The 15235-nt window shown below is 37.8% G+C and overlaps 1 protein-coding gene across 1 annotated transcript in view; it reads right to left on the bottom strand.

The window, feature by feature from the left end:
• Positions 1 to 13807, bottom strand: part of LOC106920151 (collagen and calcium-binding EGF domain-containing protein 1-like) — a 38132-nt gene extending 24325 nt beyond the window's left edge. The window contains exons 1-2 of the mRNA XM_014991006.2: positions 13084 to 13807; positions 10836 to 10916 (exon numbers count right to left, since the gene is read on the bottom strand). Coding sequence (XP_014846492.2) covers positions 10836 to 10916; positions 13084 to 13196 — 194 coding nt within the window. The 5' untranslated portion in view covers positions 13197 to 13807. The remainder of the gene's footprint in view (positions 1 to 10835; positions 10917 to 13083) is intronic.
• Between the last annotated feature and the right edge of the window lie 1428 nt (positions 13808 to 15235).

Raw genomic sequence — 15235 nt, 5'->3', positions numbered from 1 at the left:
TGACGCCATTATCAGAGTAAACACGGAGAGAAATAAAGAATCTGACTGATTCAGAGAATGTCAAGCATAAGAAGTCTTGCTTGTTAAACTGAGAAAGAAACAAGGATGTTTTACAAAGCTCCACTCTTGCAAGGATTCAGCATTTAGGACCAGCTTTGTAAAATCTTACAAAACTGCAAGATACAGTCTTGCAGTTTTGGACTATCGAGGACTATTTGGTGGAGTCTACAGTAATAATTTCCCCAGAAAAAAAAAATGATGTAAACATAAATGCACCAATGTGAATTGCAACAAAGCTGCTCATCAAGAACATCGCAGGAAATTTGATGTTTCAACGGCAAAAGAAAACTGACAATTTTTACTTGTTTTCTGTAAGAGAGCCCAGTTACATGTCTTTGTACGGACTAATACTTTGAGATTACAGAAAAGCTGGCAGCTGTTTGGTCCAATAAAAGAAAACAGGGGTATATTATGTTCACAGAGGTATAGCCATCCATGGACACATTACGAATATAATGGGACAAACTGGCAGGTGATGGAATTTGTAGAGAGAAAAAGTTTAAATTGAGATTTAAGAAAACGTGCCAAAAAAGGTGTAAATAAAAACATGTAGACACCAGAAAGTCTAATTTTATTTTATTGCAATTCAATTCCCTTATATCTAATTACAGCTAATCCTTTCAATCAATAGAAGGTAAAACTGTGTGGGGAAAAAAAAAACCTAACAGAGGCAACATAATGGATTGTTTTATAGCCTGTAAGAGGGAGGAACTCTGACTGCAGATCCCAGCAGACCTTACATGTTCAGCCCTGCAGCCTATGAGCCACACATGCAACATGTAGCAGACGGAAGAGGGAACACATGTGAACATGAACACACACAACTGCATAGAAACGTCTGCTTCTCATCACCTGCTAGCAAAAAGCTTTCCACAATCACAAGCAGATGAATCACACTTTACTGATTTATTCGGCCTGTTTCTCATTCTTCACTACAATCCCCAAGCTTTGGTGTTTACATCACTGCTATAGATCTTGGTAAGCGGTCTGACTGAAGCAAGTTTGTTGCTGTTGTTTCACTCTCACGTGGCAAAAGTGCTCTGCCGTTGTCTGTTCTTGTTTTAGATATCCCAGAAATTGGAAGCCAATGAAACTTAGGTGAGCAAATGTGTGAGAGAACAGAAGAGCATCATGTGAAGAGGAAGACAACTGGACTGGAGTTTCTGTCAAGAAACTTACATACTTAATCTTGGCATGATACATGTAAATAAATAATAAAAGAAAAACCTGCTGGACTATTTCCTAAATCAAAAGATTTATGTTGTTGGGACAGATGTTAACTAAATATTAAGTCAAGATAAGTGAAGGTTTGAAAGGTTTGTCAAGCAAAATCCATTCAGGCTGAGAGTCTGTGTCAGTGCCTCAAGAGCCATTATGAACAGATGACTCCTACAGAAGGCCTGGTTCAAAGTCCTCTTTACAGATGAAAGTAAAGTTCGCATTTATTTGGATGTCAAGGTCTCAGAGTCTGGAGGACTAGTGGAGAGCCACCGATTGCATGCTGCTTGAGAAGTTTCCACAGTTACTGATGTTTAGGTTGCCATGTCAACTGATAATACTACATCATAGGAAGTCCACAGTAAACTCAGACATCCACCAGAAAATGTCAGAGCACTTAATGCATTCTTCTGTCGACAAACTTCATGGAGTAGTTGATTTTGTTTTCAAGCAAGACTTGGCACCTGTCCACACTACCAAAGGCACCAAAACCTGCTACGATGACTAAGGTGTTACTGCTTTTGATTGACCACCAAACTTTTGTGACCTGAATCCCACTGAAAGCCTATAAAGAATAAAGTGCGGATTAGCCTCCCCCTCTTGAATTGAGCAGGACGTCTGGTGTGGGTAGTGGCTGAAGTCCAAAGTACCTGTTAGACAGATAGATGTCTGCTATGCATTTGGACAGCAATCCAGTCGACCCAGATACTTCTATCACTGTAGAACTAATCCTAGGAGTTTCCATTATATAGGTTTGCTATCTTTCTTGTGTCTTTTCCTTTGAAAAACTGAACCTACCTTGAGTTGCATGTCTGCTTTCAACCTGCCTGCCAGTTGGCAGTCTCCCAATTTGATTTAGTTCTGCTGCTTTGCTTGCCAACTTTTGAGTCTGTTATCCTGCTCTGCTGTTTTCACACACTCTCCTCTCCTGAAGCTGCTAAGTCCTCAGCTTTCCTTAACTATTATCTTCATCTGTGTTCACTTTTTATTTCTTTTGTTTAAACTGAATACCATTTTGTGTTTGGCATGGGCACCAATTGGCAAGCTAAACCCCCAAAATTGGATGGAAAAACTCCTTTTTGGCAACTAGCAATATCAGGGAAATCCATTACTGGGAGACAGACAGACTAAAAACTTTCTCTCGTCATCTATCACCACTGTATTTTCTTTGTTTTTGCGTTTTCTTTGGTAACAGCTGCAGGATCATGTGAAAGAAATATGTATATGCTGATTCAAATTCTCAGTTTTTAAGCAAGTTTTACAATTTCCTAAACGATTCAATCACTGTTTAACTCAGTCACCGATATTATGAATAATAAAACAGTACATCAATAAAAAGGTTATTTTATTGAAGTACTGCAGCAACCTCTGTTTTATTTTTACATTTTTAAGAAATATCCTCTGCCTTCATAGAGTCCTAAAATAAGTGTTCGGCAAGCCAAGTTCTTTCTCATATTGGTGTTTGCTACATAACAAATTATGCCCACGTATAACATCTACTGATTTGTGCATGTTGTTGGGTCTGGGATGAAGGCAGCAGCAGGTTGTGGGCCAACCTTCTTACTGCAATTGTTACAAACATCATCAACCCTTCATTACAACCGGCTGTAGTCTCTTTCTGCCTTTCAAACAACCACCATCATTTCATTCCACACTTAAATAGGAAGCAGTCAGTCCAGATGGAAGATATGACGTGAGCATTAATCACCATTCTAACGTCACACAGACTTTCAGTGTCAGGCTCACTCTTCTGCCGTGCAGAGGACATTCCTTCTGATCACTACCTGCAGGTGTGCGTCTGTGTCTGGTGAATTTAAGGATAAAACAAGTTTGTTCCTGATTCGTTTAAATTACTCACAGTGGTTAGATTATCCAGAAATGTTACTCAAGTAAGAGTAGCTATACTTCACAATAAAATTACTTAAGTAAAATGAATAAGTACAGCATAAAATTACTCCTAAAAGTTTTTTTTGTTGTTTTTTTTTTGCCAAAAAGTTACTCATGTAAATGTAACTAAGTCAATGCAACTAGTTACTACCCAACCCTGCTGAACAGTAAACTCTCTGAAATGACAAAGTCTGTGGTAAGCCTTCAGACATGCTAACATTTTGCATGTCTGAAACATGCTGGACATGAGCCTACGCCTGACCTCAACCCCAGAATTAATGCTCAAGCTACAAGGCAGAAGTCTGGCTTCTGTCTTACTGGAGCCACACAGAGTCCAGCCAGCGAGACGGGAGCCGTAGAGAGCAGGTCGAGATGGAGTCCAGGCCTAGAGCAGAGTCAGTCTTAGTCAGGTTTCAGTAATGAACACTTAAGATGTTTCTGAGTGACGTAAGAGGGGTGAATGGACTTGGACTTGGGAAGGTTTCCTGTAAGAGCTTCCAGGAATGTTGAGGTTCTCATCAGATCTTTTTTTAGCAAAATAAAGGACGTTAAAATAATGTGGCATGACTTCAGGAGGTTCTCTTCAGGATTTTTTTTCCCCGATTTTCTTGGCAGTTTCTACATATTTCTTATTTGGGAAACACAAAGTTCTTCATAAGAACTTTGTGTTGTTCACTAGATGTTTGAATATTTTCAGGAAAGATGAAAGCAAATATGTACAACTTGACAGAAACTTAGATATCATAAGAATGAGTAGTGCTAAACATTAGTGCAATAAATTCAACAAAATTTTAAGCAGTAGACAACACAAAAAAAATGCTCACTGACTTTAAGACCACAAAATGCATGGAAAACAGGTGAGAGTAAATAAAAGCAGAGGACTATTTGGAAGAGGGAAACAGAATGCAGTTTAAGTTTGTCTAAGAAGATGTAAGCGAACGCCTGGGTGAGTCTTACACGAGTTCTAAAATGATTCAGAGAAGACATTTGTGATAAACCCTCACCAACCTGAGCATTTAAACTCTGTTTTACAGCACCGAGAGTAAAAAGAGTAGAAATACTTGTCTCGTTTTATGTCTGCTGTCCTTTCTAACCTGCATACCATAATCAAATACATACAGCAGAACATTTCTACAGGGTTTAAGTTTAGGTCAAAGCATCGGGTTGGAAAAGTATACTTATTTTTGTGGTTATTTCTAGATCCTCTGCATCAGCTATTAAAAGTCCTAAAACCTTACGACAATGAAAATACTGGAGTGAAGTTAAGCAGAGCTATATTTATGGACAACAAAGAGAGTGACTGAATAAATCAGGGAAACTGTTTTGCAGAAAACGATCAGATAAATTTTAGGGAATGTATGCAAGAAAGTGGCTAACTGTAAAATGATATGAGACCCGTGCAAAGACGCTACAGATACTAAACTCCAGGCAAAATGACCAAAGTCTGCGTGACTCAGCCTTGAAGGGTTCTTGGAGAAAAAAATCAAGAAACTTTTCCTTGGATTACATCCCCAAAGTACTTGCCAAACTCTTTTTTTCTTTGTTCTTGTTCTTCCAAATAATTTTGCAAGCCTTCTATCATGGAATAGATCCCATTGACAAAATCAAGCTATTCTTAATCGGAACAAGTGTTTCAGCTCTTTCTTTAGGAAACAGTGAGCAACACTTTCCTCATGTAGTTGTTACTGATATTGGAACAATCAGACATTATTCAATTTGTTTCTTCATCTAATTAAATGTGCAAGCTTTCTATCTTCAAATCAGTCCCTTTGGTAGAATCCAGCTTTGCCTAATAGGAAAATAATATGTTGGAGTGCCGGTTCTTTTCATCGGAAACATTTATTTACAATTAATCTTTAAATTTGGAATATTCACTTGCAGACACACTTTGCTATATCTTCCCCTCTCGGTTTGCCAGCTGCATGCTATGATTTAGCCAAAATGAGCCTTTGGTAAAGCTGTTTTATTTATAAGTAAAAAAGTGATTAACTTTTAAAGTGTTGTGTTGTAATTTTGCAACTGCTGAGAGACACTGACCATGCATTTTCACAAGCTGTGACTTGTGAGAGAAAATAAATCTAAATCCAGTAATATACTATTTCCACTTTGGTCAATTTGTTCTGTATATATAATATTACGCAACGTTCATGTCCCTGATTGATTGATCAGACGTTTGTTGAGAAAGTTTAGGCAGGTTTGCATGTCTTATTGCAAGAGAAGTCCAGAGATCTACATTTTGGAAAGCTTCTGTCCATTGGTTTTGGAGTTTGTTATCTTTGCAATAAAGAGATGCTTCTGATATTCTGCTATCAACGAATATCCAGACATCAAAACCCAAGGCAAAAGAGATCAAAGTTGAAGTTATATCTTAAAGTAACCTCTACTGTCAGAAAACAATGCTGGACTCTGTTAAGAGTAATAAGAAATTCTTCTACATTTTGGATGATGTGCCTGTCTAATGTCTGGTGCTCAAATGTCCTGCAGCAGCAAATGCACCATCATGGGAAGGTGTTCACTGCCTCGCTTAGGCTGATGAGTTTTACCGAGAGGTGTGATGCTAAATAAGGACAGAGAATTTGGGAGACCACAGACAGGATACACCATTCCATGATTTGGTAAAAACAAAACAAAAAAAAAAAAAAAAAAACACTTGCAGCAAAACAAAATGCTTTTATCCCACCATATTAAAATAAAACTGAACTGGAAGCCTGTAATTTGGCTGGCTACCCAACGAGACAATGGATTAGGTTGCTGAAAAAACCAAATTAGAAGCTGCTTTCCGGGGGGCTAAGCAAATCCAGATCCAGACGAGTTGACTGTACTATTGTTTCCGTATCACTGCAAATAATGAATGAACTGACTAAACCAGTCTATTTGTTACTTCCATTCATTTCCCACACAGGAAGTTAATTGTAAGACTTAAGTCTCAGAAATGTTCTGCTTACACTAGCCCATAATATCTCTGTGTCTAGATGAGACTCTACCAAGGAAAGTGAATATCTGTGGGAATGCCTTTGCTACCACACATAACATAACAGTGTGGTCAGAACTTCAGCAGAATTAGCAGCAGCTAACCTGAATGCTGCCAGAACTTCTGTGGTTCTAATTATTGTTTTTGTCACAAGGAGTTCTCAACGTGGTCAATAGTGGTCAAACACGGGTCAGTCGGTCATGAAAATCAATTATCTGTTGAGAGCAACAAATCAGACAAATATTAAAAGGGAAATGAGAGAAAGTCATAATATGTGTCCTTTAAATATGCACAACATAAAAAAAAGAAACTTAAAAGTATTTGAAGCAACAAAAGCATAAAAATTGTTGGGAACAAAATGATACCACTTTAAAATTGAATCTGCCCATACAACATTTTTCCAATTTTCCTTTTTTTTTTTTGTCTAAGCAATTGCCTGATCACACATTTGCCGGTTTTATCCACAGAAATGAGCCGTGCCGTGTTTCCTAACCAGAAAGTGTTAATCAAGTGAAAGCTTAGTTTGTTGAGGTCATCAGTTTTCTATCAGACTCTGCAGCTGAAAGTGGTTAGAGTGAAGTTAGTACATTTACTCTGATCACAAAGCTGCTGCAGCTGCCAGCAGCGCAGCCAATGTTGAAACAATTCACACATAAACATGCGAGCTCATAGACACTCAATATCACTTAGGCTAGAGTCTTGGTAAACATGTATGTATTAGGGTCGTCACCGCATGAATGTGACCACCAGAGAACTGAGCATGAGTAAAACAGGAGAAATGTTAAAACTGAATTGGATTCACATAATTCACAAATACCTTAACAGACAAATAGGAATTAATCAACAGTCCTGTCTGGTTAGAATATAAATGTGATGCTGTGATGATGTGTGTTCTTTTTCCAAACTCATTCAAAGCATGTTTGATAGTTTGCTTGGCCTTCAGAGCTAATCTCCTTGTACAAACCCATAAAAATCTATGAGCCAGAAGTATTTTGTGTAAAGTTCAATTACTTTTCCCTCCAAGACATCAGCTAGGCTTCAGTATAAGCAAAAAGGGTAAAAGCAAAAACATTAAAACTAAGCAACACGATGCACTCACAAATGAAGTGTTTCTGCTTGAAAGCGATCATGCATGTTTAAGAACCATGATTTGCTTCATGACTTTCTGCAACTAAGGCCAGTTTGTTTGGAAGAGTGTGAGCATGTCGTCTTCAATAAAACCTTCCCCAAAATCTCACATTACTAGTTTGATGCAAAATGAGTCTCATGCCAGAAAAAGAAATTAAAAAAAAGAAAACCCCAAAATAAAGAAAAAATGTGAAGCCTGTCTCTACACATCAGCGTTGTAGGTACAAATTTAAAATCATAAAGGTCAGAAACCATAACCACACCTGGCAGGTTTGTCAAGCTTCAGGTTTCTCTAAATGTCTTCCAGTTTATATTGGCTGAAGGCAAAAAAAAACTTCACGGCCGATAATTATAATCCCTCTTGCAAATCCCCCACACAACGATAGATGTAATATAAGGATAAAAGACATATTTTTTTCTCTAGCATAAGATTAAACTGTTGGTTTGTGAATTCAGACCACATCATAAATGTTTGGAAGAAAGCTACACTTTAATAACTCTTAAATACACACAAAGTTAGCTACATGATTTGGTTTTGAAGTGAAAATCTAAAGGAACTGAAGCATTACTTAATACACACTAACAATCAGGTGGAAAGCCAAAAAAGGAATTTTAATATACTAATTTACAACATATTAGCGTGTTTACATTTACACCAAATGACAATTTGGAGAAATCAATAATCCGAAAAGTAATGTTTTGGAAGCACGAGATAAAGCCAGAGTACCCCTGGTGAATATTGAGAACCACCAATGTTGAGCTGATTAGCATGAACAGAAAAAGATGTTTACGTGCAGGGGAGACGGTTTTGGTAAATCCTCGTTCAAACTGGGGCAAACGGTGAATCGGGAACTTATTACTGCTGGATGTGGGTGTTGTACTGAGAAGGACTTCATACACAGCTTAACATTTTCCAGTTGAGTTTGAAAACCAGTGAGATTTACAGATTAGAAAAGGCTTTGTTCTTTTTCATATTGCTCTTTACTATTTAAAAAAAAAAGAAAATCCATTTTGAATTTTGAGAATTTGTTGAAAAGCTCAAACATTCACATTTGGAAATAACATCAGGATGCATTCATCTAAAATTTTCAAACTTGAAACTTGGAGTTTAACTTTTTTTTTTGTAAAATCGGATTAAAGTTGTATTGCACCTTTTAACCAATTACGACAAAGAACAGTAACAATTATATTTATTTTTAATTTATCTGACAAAACAAAATATAATATTTGTATTATGATGTGTGAGTTTGAAGTTGGACCAAAATGCAGACTGGAGTGGGGAGCACGGATAACATTGAAAGATGTTTAAGATGACAAGGACAAACTTACAAAAATCACAAGAAGCACAGGGAGCCAGAGCAGAACAGGAAAAAATATTTCACAGCACCCACTGATGTTGAGGGAGCCAGCAAGGAGGAACTGAGAATGAGTTGTATATATACTGGGGAGGTTGATTACTGAATAAGAAACAGCTGGCTGATTAGAAACAGGTTGCAGGTGTGAGGGGAGAGAGTACAAGGCAAACTGATGAGGGAGAGAGAGAGAGAGAGAGAGAGAGAGAGATACACTCCATTCCAGCAGATGGCGGTAATGCTTGCCAACTGTCATAAAATAAGAAGAAGAAGAAGGAAAAAGAGAGACAGAGGGAGAGAGAGAGAGAGGCAAAAGAAAGTACACAGGGAACTTGGAATGAATCTAACTCTAAAGAATAACTAGAAACAAGAAATGAACATAATAAACTAGATTCAATAAGAAAGGACTGAATTAAAGTAAAACAGAAGCTAAGGAATACAGAATGATCAAACTGGAATGAAATAATCAAAACACTAAGACAACCTAAGATCCTAACAAGCTGTTCATTCAATAATACTTGGACAAATTTGTTTTGCTACTTTTTATGAAAAATTTGAGAATTACTGTAAAGATTATTTGTTCTTGTTTTGCCCATGTTTTTTCCTGTAAAAACTGTTTTCCAGGAAAAGTAAGGTTACTACTTCTACCACTACCAGAAATCAAATCCTTATTGTCTCGGACATTTTCCAAAAGTGAATCATCTGTTGTCACTGTCCCTCTTGTTGGACAGTCAAGTCTGGGGGTAGTTTAACATTTTCAGCAGTAGAAACGTTGTTCAATAGATTGTAATAAAAAATAATAAATCGGAGTAAGAATCTCAGACTTGTCTTGAAAGCTTGCAATTCATTTAATGAGACAGAATTATGAGGCAGTGCGTCAGTGTGATATTCTGGCTGGGCTAAAATGAAACAGAAAGTCATATCGGTGTTCGCATGTAACATATCAATATGGTGTAACATGAAGTCATCCACAAGGTCCATTTGATCTTGGTCTGTTTTGAATGGCAGACAAAGAAAACATGGCAACGAAAACACAACCTCGTCTAATTGGACTCCTCCAGCTCCACACATCGCTGCCTGAGCCAGAAATTAAACAAGACTCGGAGCCTGTTACGGTCCACATCTGACAATAAACAGATCACATGGCCTGGCATCACCCCAGACCTGGTGCCTCGTTTATTCAAGGATCTTCTTAGGCCAACAACCACAATCTAAACCAAAGTATCTCAGTCATATATGATATATCATCTGCTCAAGGTCTAAAAACCTGTTTTACATCAGATATTGCATAATGTCTTTATGTATTTTAGAGTGGAGGATATATTTACTTCAAGTTCTGTGATTAAATGACAGCTGCCAAAGTCAAACCCCAGAAACTGTTTAATATGGAACGAAGGGGTAAAATGGGGCCAAGAGCTTTATAAGGCCAGACTTTAAAACCGTTGCAAGTTTCCTGTAATCTTTTTGAACTCACTGAAAACCAGCTTCTTTCCTAATAATTCAACAACTTCATCAGATTTGGTGTTTTTGTGTTGTGGCCTAGTTTCTTATTTTATTTATTAAGTTTGAAAACTACAACCTTCCTCTCTTGTCAGACTTCTGCTTTTTAGGTTAGACTGCAGCTCTGACCCCTTGAGGGACATGCCTTCCCAAAATGTTTCTGGAAATAAACGGAGAAAATTCGAGTTCAGGCTTTGTTTTGCTGTTTCAGAGCCAGCACAGATGGAAGCAGCAAGGCAAAGGAAAGGAATAATAATGTGCTAAAGGCTAAAAATATGCCTCTATCTAATAGTAATATGAACAGAGTGATGAATAACTGAGACAAGGTAGAGAGTAGCTCCTAATGGCTAATATATAATGTGTAATGACACACTTACAGACACTAGAAATTATTATTCATTCTCAGGAAATGAGTATTTTTTTTCTCCCATGAGAGTGCTAGAATTTCCAGTCAGGGATGTGTTGTGAAGTTGTGGAAATGACACAGCAGGGTGGGTTAGTGGTTGCTGAAACCTTTCCATAACCCTGGAATAAATCAGAGTGAGTGCTCCCGACAGACATTGAATGCCACTTGTTCAGCCAAACTGTCCTTGAGCAAATCACTGCTCTGGGAAACAAAAGTGAGCTTAATCGCCGAATGTAAATGTGTATTAAGGTCTAGACATATAAAGTTAGTAGGAAATGTCAGCAGCGATACAGAGAAAAGTCGCACCGCATACCTGAAACAAGTGCCGTTCTTCCCTTCAGCTCTAACACAGGGATACTCCACGGTCAAGATTTTATTATCTGGACACTCCAACCTACGAAACAAAGAACACAAGAAAAATGGATGTGATTGACCCCCAGTGTTTTAAAGCAGTGCTAAAAAAATAAATCCTTGTAAACAGCGAGTGGAGACAAGGAGAAAGCTGAGCCACAAAAGTCCAGGAGAGGTTCAAGTTTATTACTTGCTCCACCTTTGTAGTTTGAACTATGACCTCTTCATATAAGGCCTTCAAACCGATTGACACATTCTCAAACTGAGTTTAATACACTCAGATTTATTTATTTATTTTTTTTACATTTTTTATCTTCTTCATAGTGTTATTTTATATTTGTTGCTATAAATTAAACAAAGTGATACATAGCTTGGAAGTCGGCGACCGTCAAGTTGTCAACGGTCCGTTTATTGACATTACTCTGTCATTAAATGGAGCAAACGTTTAATTTGTTCATCCCATAAAAAATGTCATAGTGTGGTTCACCAGAAATACATCAACTCACTTTCATATGATACACAGCAGCTGTAAAATCAAGTAACTTTCTTTTCCTGCTAATCTAGTTTAATTGATATTATGCTACTTGAAGGCTGGCATCACTTCATTTGTCTATACTAAACACTATGCTATGCAAAGGCCATGATATAGTTTCCACTAAAAGACTGTAAGAAGCCTGAGTTTTAAAGTATTTTAAGCTATACTTTTGTACATTTAGTCTAGTTGGAGCCTTGAATTTAAATTTATTTTGGAATTGTTTTACATTTAATAATATTTAAAATTACTTACTTGCAGCTTGGTGTGATCGGACATCGCCTGAGTCACTATCTTGCTAAAAACACGACACCTTTTGTGCCATGCTTTTAGCTGAAGGCCCTTTGCTATCTCATTCAGCTGTGCACATCTAGAGAAATCTTTGCCCATTCTTTTTTGCAGAAAACTCAAGCTCAGTCAGATTGAAAGAATAACATCTGTAAACATCAAATTACAGGCCTCCCCACATATTTCCCAATCGGTACTGACTTTGACTAGGCCATTCTGAGATGAACATGCTTAATCAAAGGCATTGTTGCCTTTGATTAAGGCAACAATGCCTTAATCAAAGGCATTGTTGCTCAGGTTTTATGTATAGTCTCATTGTGCTGGAAGGTTAATGTCCAACTCAGTTTCACATCTTCTGCCACCTCCATCATGTTTTCTTTTAGGATTGCCCTGCATTTAGCTCCATTAAACCTTCCCAACAACCTCATTAAACTTTTTGAATGTGTTTTTTTTTTCTATGTCCTTTAAGCAGGATTTCTCATTGATTTCTTTCAACACTGGCTTTCTTCTTTTTCAAAATGGCATGGCAAATACATCTAAGTTGTTTTGCAGCTCCCCCAGAGTCACCGTGTGTCCTTAGTTGCCTTTTTGGTTAAGGCAAGTTAGGCTGAGGCAGCCATGTCCTGGCAATGAGTGCTGCCTAATGTCTGCTGAGTGTTTAGTGATTTCCTTTACCTTTATGATGCTGTTTATTCTCCGACACCTTCACAAACCATGAGGTTACATTACTAACAGGAAGACTTCTCAAAGGAGTTTGTTGCAATATAATTTATTTAGAGGTTAGCAATCAGTGCGCTGAATATAAATGTAAGCTTTTTTTTCTCATATTTTTGATAACAAAAAATGCAATCTCCCCTCCCTGAAATATTTCATTTTCCTTTCAATCTACCAGATTCTCATCTATGGGGTTAGAGGTTTAATTTGATGTTCAGCGGGTCGCATCTGACTGACAGCCACCTCCTCACCTCCTGACCTGCTCCCACCGGGCACCTGAATAACATCCGTCACGTTATACATGGCAACTCTGCACCTATAATCCTGAGAAGTTTTGCTCTCCGCGTCTCCTCGGAAATCAGATTAAATTTGACGCGCAGCAGTGGTTCATCCAGGAGGCTCCTCTTTGACAGCTTGCTCGCAAAAACCCATAAAATGCAGTACAAACTGTATTACGAAACTGGATCCGTACGTGCGCTAAACTTTGGGTTACGTACTGGTTGTTTGGAGTTTAAATTAGATTAAGCTTAACTTTTTCTTCCAAGAATGTTGCCAGACTTTGAGCCTCATAAACTGTTAACTTCAGAGAGCGACATTTTATTTTAAGTGCTGTGATTTTAGCCGGAAATATAAATTAAATAGGTTGGTTATAGATACAAATTATTCGCTACTTTACCTTGACGTATCCACTGAAATCGTCGTCCTGATAGAGCTGGCCCCAGATTCCCACAGGAAAACAGCACAGATAGCCCCAAACGGTAGAAGAGTCGCACCATTAATTTGACCCATGTCCCTCTTCGCGCTGCGGGACAGATGATCTGCTGAAGTAACACTTAGCACCCGCCAAACTCCTCTACTTTCATGTGTCAGTGACCCGCGTAGGTAGTGCTATTCAAAATATCAGAAATCGTGGTCAAGTGTCCCGCAGAGGTGACGCGCACAGAGACTGCGGGATCAGTGCGCAGCGTGTCCGGACCCTGTTTCCTAACTTTACGCAGTGAGCCAGACCCCTTGGAGAGCCGCTGAAGGCTTCACAGCCCATTGCGCTCCCACTAATCCCTCTGGATTTACATTCCTGCCTCCAAAGAAGAGACTTCAGGCAACCGAGGATCCAGTCGAACTGCGTAATGCTGGTGGCTACACATGCCAAGATGTGAGAAGAAAAAAAAGAGAGAGAGAGAGAGAAAGAGACAGACCTGTTGCTCGATTTTAAAATAAACTTATTTCACCAGATTCCACAAATTTGGCGCTAATTATGAACAAACGAATAGATAAGTAAATAAATAAATAAACCTGGAATGTCAAGATTTAAAAAATTCTTATGTGCAAAATAAAATTGTGAATAAAAAGAGAGAGAGACTTGGTTGACAAATGTATTTTCCATCACCATCAAGCCTTAAAGTATTAAACGACTTAAGTTAAACTTTACTTATAGAGCGTATTTCATAAAACTAATATGTAAAATTAAAAAAATAAAAACAAGAGAAAACAAAGAATCTAATTCAGACTAATGGAAAGACAAATTAAGTAGCATTTAATTAATTCATAATTAATCAACAAAATTAGCATATATATATACCTTTATATAGAACTTGAATGTAAAATACTGGGAATAAATAAAGCCAGATACTGTGGTGACTCATCTCAGGTCTCATGGGAGAGAGCTCCAGAAAACAGAACCATAAAAGACCTTTACTTGAAAATCCAAAGGGCTTGTGTGGAATGGATTCAGTTTGTGCACCTCAAAAACTTTATGAGGATCAGATATTTAAAGCTCTGAAAACAATAAGTATTTTTAGCATAATTTCTGTACTCAACCTGAAGCAAAATTAAATATTTTAAGATGGAGCACTCTGATCAAGAGTTTATGATTTTTTTCCTTGTAAACTCCTAGAGTTTTGTATTGTTTAAAGTTCAAAGGGATCATGTTAAAGATGAGGACTAAAATTTAATCCATGATCAGTGTAATGAAGAGATCTTCATTATTGGGACTATTTTTACTGAAGTCACCGTTTAGCACTGTAAAAGCACTTCTTGCAAGCACTTTATTTAGCAGTGCACTTTAAGCATATATTTGCACATGAATAACAATTTGCACACAAGATGTGTTTATTGAGTGTTCTTAATGGTTAGCCATGTAGCCTTTTGTTCTGGGCTCTGCACAGCTGCTCCTCATTGAGAAGTGAGGTGGTTGCCTGTGAAGGGAGGATAATTGTTACTCAGAGCAAGGAGCTACTGGTGAGTAAAACTGAGCAAATGTTTGTGCATAATCTGTTAAATGTGGAGTGCTAATATGAAGTGACTCACCTGTCTTTTCTGTGTCCCCTCCAGGGTGTTTGGACAAATATTGCCCCAGGCGTCCAGACACCATTTATAGGTTCCAGGAGAGGCCATTGAAAAGTGTGGGGGAGGGAAGGGAGAATTGTTTATGAGTTTTTGTGGTGTTTCATTACGGTATAATGATAAAACATAAAATATAGTAAAAAAAAAAGTAAGTAAGTGGAAATATTTGCATTTGGTAAAAGGTATTTCATTTAAATGGGTGGAGATTGGTGAATTGAGATCCCCCTGTGAATTAAACGTGGTTTGGTCCGTCACAGTTGGGACCATTTAAGGCTGCAGCTTCAGCTGTGAAATTGTTCTTGATGCTGTGAGAAGAATAAACCACTTCTGTCCCACCTGACTCTGCCTCAACGTTTCATCCTCACTGTAAAATCCAGCTGCAAAAGGCCGCCTTGTTACAATCCCTAATGACTTTATTCAAATGCAAATAGAAACTAAAAAATAGTTCCACCTGCAAGGTACATTTTGTAATGTTTATGAAGGTG

The sequence above is a fragment of the Poecilia mexicana genome, unplaced genomic scaffold (assembly GCF_051168715.1).
Source record: "Poecilia mexicana isolate PSO_F unplaced genomic scaffold, ASM5116871v1 scaffold_3, whole genome shotgun sequence".
NCBI lineage: Eukaryota > Metazoa > Chordata > Actinopteri > Cyprinodontiformes > Poeciliidae > Poecilia > Poecilia mexicana.
The sequence above is the reverse complement of the archived record's forward strand: the minus strand, read 5'-3'. Positions and strand labels throughout refer to the sequence as shown.